Raw genomic sequence first — 2,453 nt, 5'->3', positions numbered from 1 at the left:
TGAGGGAAATTTCAACCTTCCTCTATTTATTTGCTGTTGTTGTTTTAAACTCTAAAATTACAAAGACAGCAAATTATTTCCTGCACAAATTACATTTACAAAATAAAATGAACAAGCGTCAATCCTATGAGATTTTCACTTGGTTTTAAACAGCAAACCCACCAAATATACTTTTTTGTTTTTACTGGAATATTGGAAATATCCCCTCCACACTGCCCTCCCAACCACCCCTCCCCCCACCCCCCAAACCTTAAGCAATAACAGAACACAGCTCCAGTTCCATAAAGCAACTTTTGACAGATTCAGTATTGGTTACATTTCTTTTTTCCCCACTCCCCCCCCCCCATCAAAAAAATCCACGCCTAAAGAAACTGTTGGTCTTGTGCCCTTTCTATTGTAGATGTATGGCTACATACCAAAGCTATGGATCAGGAAGTGGGCGCTGCAGAGTTGGAAAGCACTCAGAGAACCCAGCATAACAGTCAGTGGTGAAGAGATGGTTTTCTTAACCCCTTCTCTTAACCCACAAGATATTACAGACTCTGGAGGGATTAGGATGATGCTTCTCATGCAATTGGAAACAGAACCTATTTTTTCTCTCATTTCTTTTGAGGGGGTGGGGGAATTAGACCTCACCCCCGTTTCCACTTCAATGCCATCAACCATGATTTTCTGCAAATCCAGCCTTTTTAGGAAAAATCCACTTTGCAAATCCCACCAGGAAATCTCCACTGATCCCCGTTTTAAAGCCTCTCGGTTAAAAGGCAACCTCCTCCCACAAGAGCAAAGTAGGTGGACAGATTACCAACTCCAGCCCATTCCTCTCACTGGGGTGGGGAAGACACATCACATGCATCATGAGCTGGTCTCCCTGTCATTAGTGTATATATATATATATATATGGGAAATGCTGAACCATCAGACTGAGGTTAAAGAAAATGTAATTTATGCTACAGCAATTAATCCCATGGGATCAAGATCTTCCAGCACAGTTATTTTTCTCAGACCCCCTTCATTTAGAGGTCTTTGTCCCCACACTCTGGCATGGGCAAGTTCCATGCACAGCCAATTTACCTGTATGATACCCTGGAGCTGGTAGGAGACTGGGGAACTCAATTCCCTTTTATCCAACATGGATTCCCCCCTGCTCCCAAAACACAAATAAGTATTTCATACATTAAAAAAAATAGAGAGCTCTAAGATTACAACAGAAGAAAAAACAAACCAATAACACTTGTAAGACAAGTCTCAGCACTGCGTTGTTGTTTTTTTTAGTAATTGAATTATTTTAACTATTTCAGGGAAATAACAGTCCAGTCTTTTATAAAGTTGCAATAGAAAGAGAGAAGAGAATAAAGAAGAAAACTATTTACAGAAGTAGAGGTGAAGAAGAATGTCCAAGAAAGATCCCAGACTTGCACGTCACTTCTTCTTGGCTGATTTCTTCGCACTGGACTTTGCTTTGGGTTTCGATGGCTTTGCCTTTTTGGGCTTCAGTGCCTTCACTGGCTTGGCCTTGACAGTCTTTGGCTTCTTGGCTTTCTTTGGAGCAGCCGCTGGCTTCTTTTTGGCTTTCTTGGCGGCTGCTTTGGGCTTCTTGGCTGAGGACTTGGTGGCAGCTTTCTTGGATTTAGCTGCTTTCCTGGGCGTCGTGGCCTTCTTGACTTCCTTCTTGGCTTTCTTGGCTGGGGGTGGCTTCTTGGGTTCATCGGCCTTGGCTAGGCGGAAAGAGCCAGACGCGCCGACCCCTTTGGTCTGCTTGAGGACACCAGTGGTGACCAGCCTCCTGATGGCCAACTTGATTTGGAAGTCAGCGTTCTCCCCCACTTTGTAGTGGCTCTTAATGTATTTCTGGATGGACTGGCGAGAGGAGCCGGCCCGGCTCTTTTCAGCCTGGATGGCGGCCACTATCATGTCAGAGTACTTGGGGTGGTCTGTTGACTTCTTGGCCGTCTTGGCCCGTTTGGGCTTGGCCGCAGGAGCCGAGGCAGAATTCTCCGTCATCTTTTGCTTTCCCTCCGTGCCAAGGGAATCGGAAGAGCCCTGTGCACGGGGTCCTCAAGCCGCCTCGCTGCCCGCTGGCTCCCACACACCCTCGCCACGTGCGATGCTTCGTCCCAGCGGCTGCGCGGCAGGCCGGCCTGCGAGACGGGCGCCGGGCTTCTCCTGGCAACGGGCAGACGGGTTGGCCCCCTTGCGACTGGCGTCCCCTCCTGGCGGTGGCAGTTGCCTCTCCGTGGCTCGGTCCCTTGTAGGCCTGGTCTGCGCCTCGGTGTCTGTCAGTCAGGGCCTGGGGTCCCCCTGTCAGGCTGTGAGTGGCCGCCCCTCCCCCCCGTCCGCGGGTCTCGGTCCCCCCCGGCAGGCTCGGCTCTGCCTCCCTCTCCGCCTCCCGCGCCTTGTCTGGCTCTCCAGGCAGCAGCCGGCGCATCCGGGTATTTAGCGCCGCGGTGCGG

The 2,453-nt window shown here is 49.7% G+C and overlaps 1 protein-coding gene across 1 annotated transcript; it reads right to left on the bottom strand.

The window, feature by feature from the left end:
- LOC102934956 (histone H1.0) lies at window positions 1–2,453 on the bottom strand. The gene has a single exon (XM_007069108.4). It carries the CDS (start codon window positions 2,002–2,004, stop codon window positions 1,423–1,425), a length of 582 nt encoding a protein of 193 aa, XP_007069170.2. The 5' UTR covers window positions 2,005–2,453; the 3' UTR covers window positions 1–1,422.

Source organism: Chelonia mydas, chromosome 1, assembly GCF_015237465.2.
Source record: "Chelonia mydas isolate rCheMyd1 chromosome 1, rCheMyd1.pri.v2, whole genome shotgun sequence".
In the NCBI taxonomy this organism is placed as follows: domain Eukaryota; kingdom Metazoa; phylum Chordata; order Testudines; family Cheloniidae; genus Chelonia; species Chelonia mydas.
The sequence above is the reverse complement of the archived record's forward strand: the minus strand, read 5'-3'. Positions and strand labels throughout refer to the sequence as shown.

Coding starts and splice junctions, on each gene's coding strand:
- LOC102934956 (XM_007069108.4), bottom strand. CDS start 2,004: ATGACGGAGAATTCTGCCTCGGCTCCTGCGGCCAAGCCCAAACGGGCC.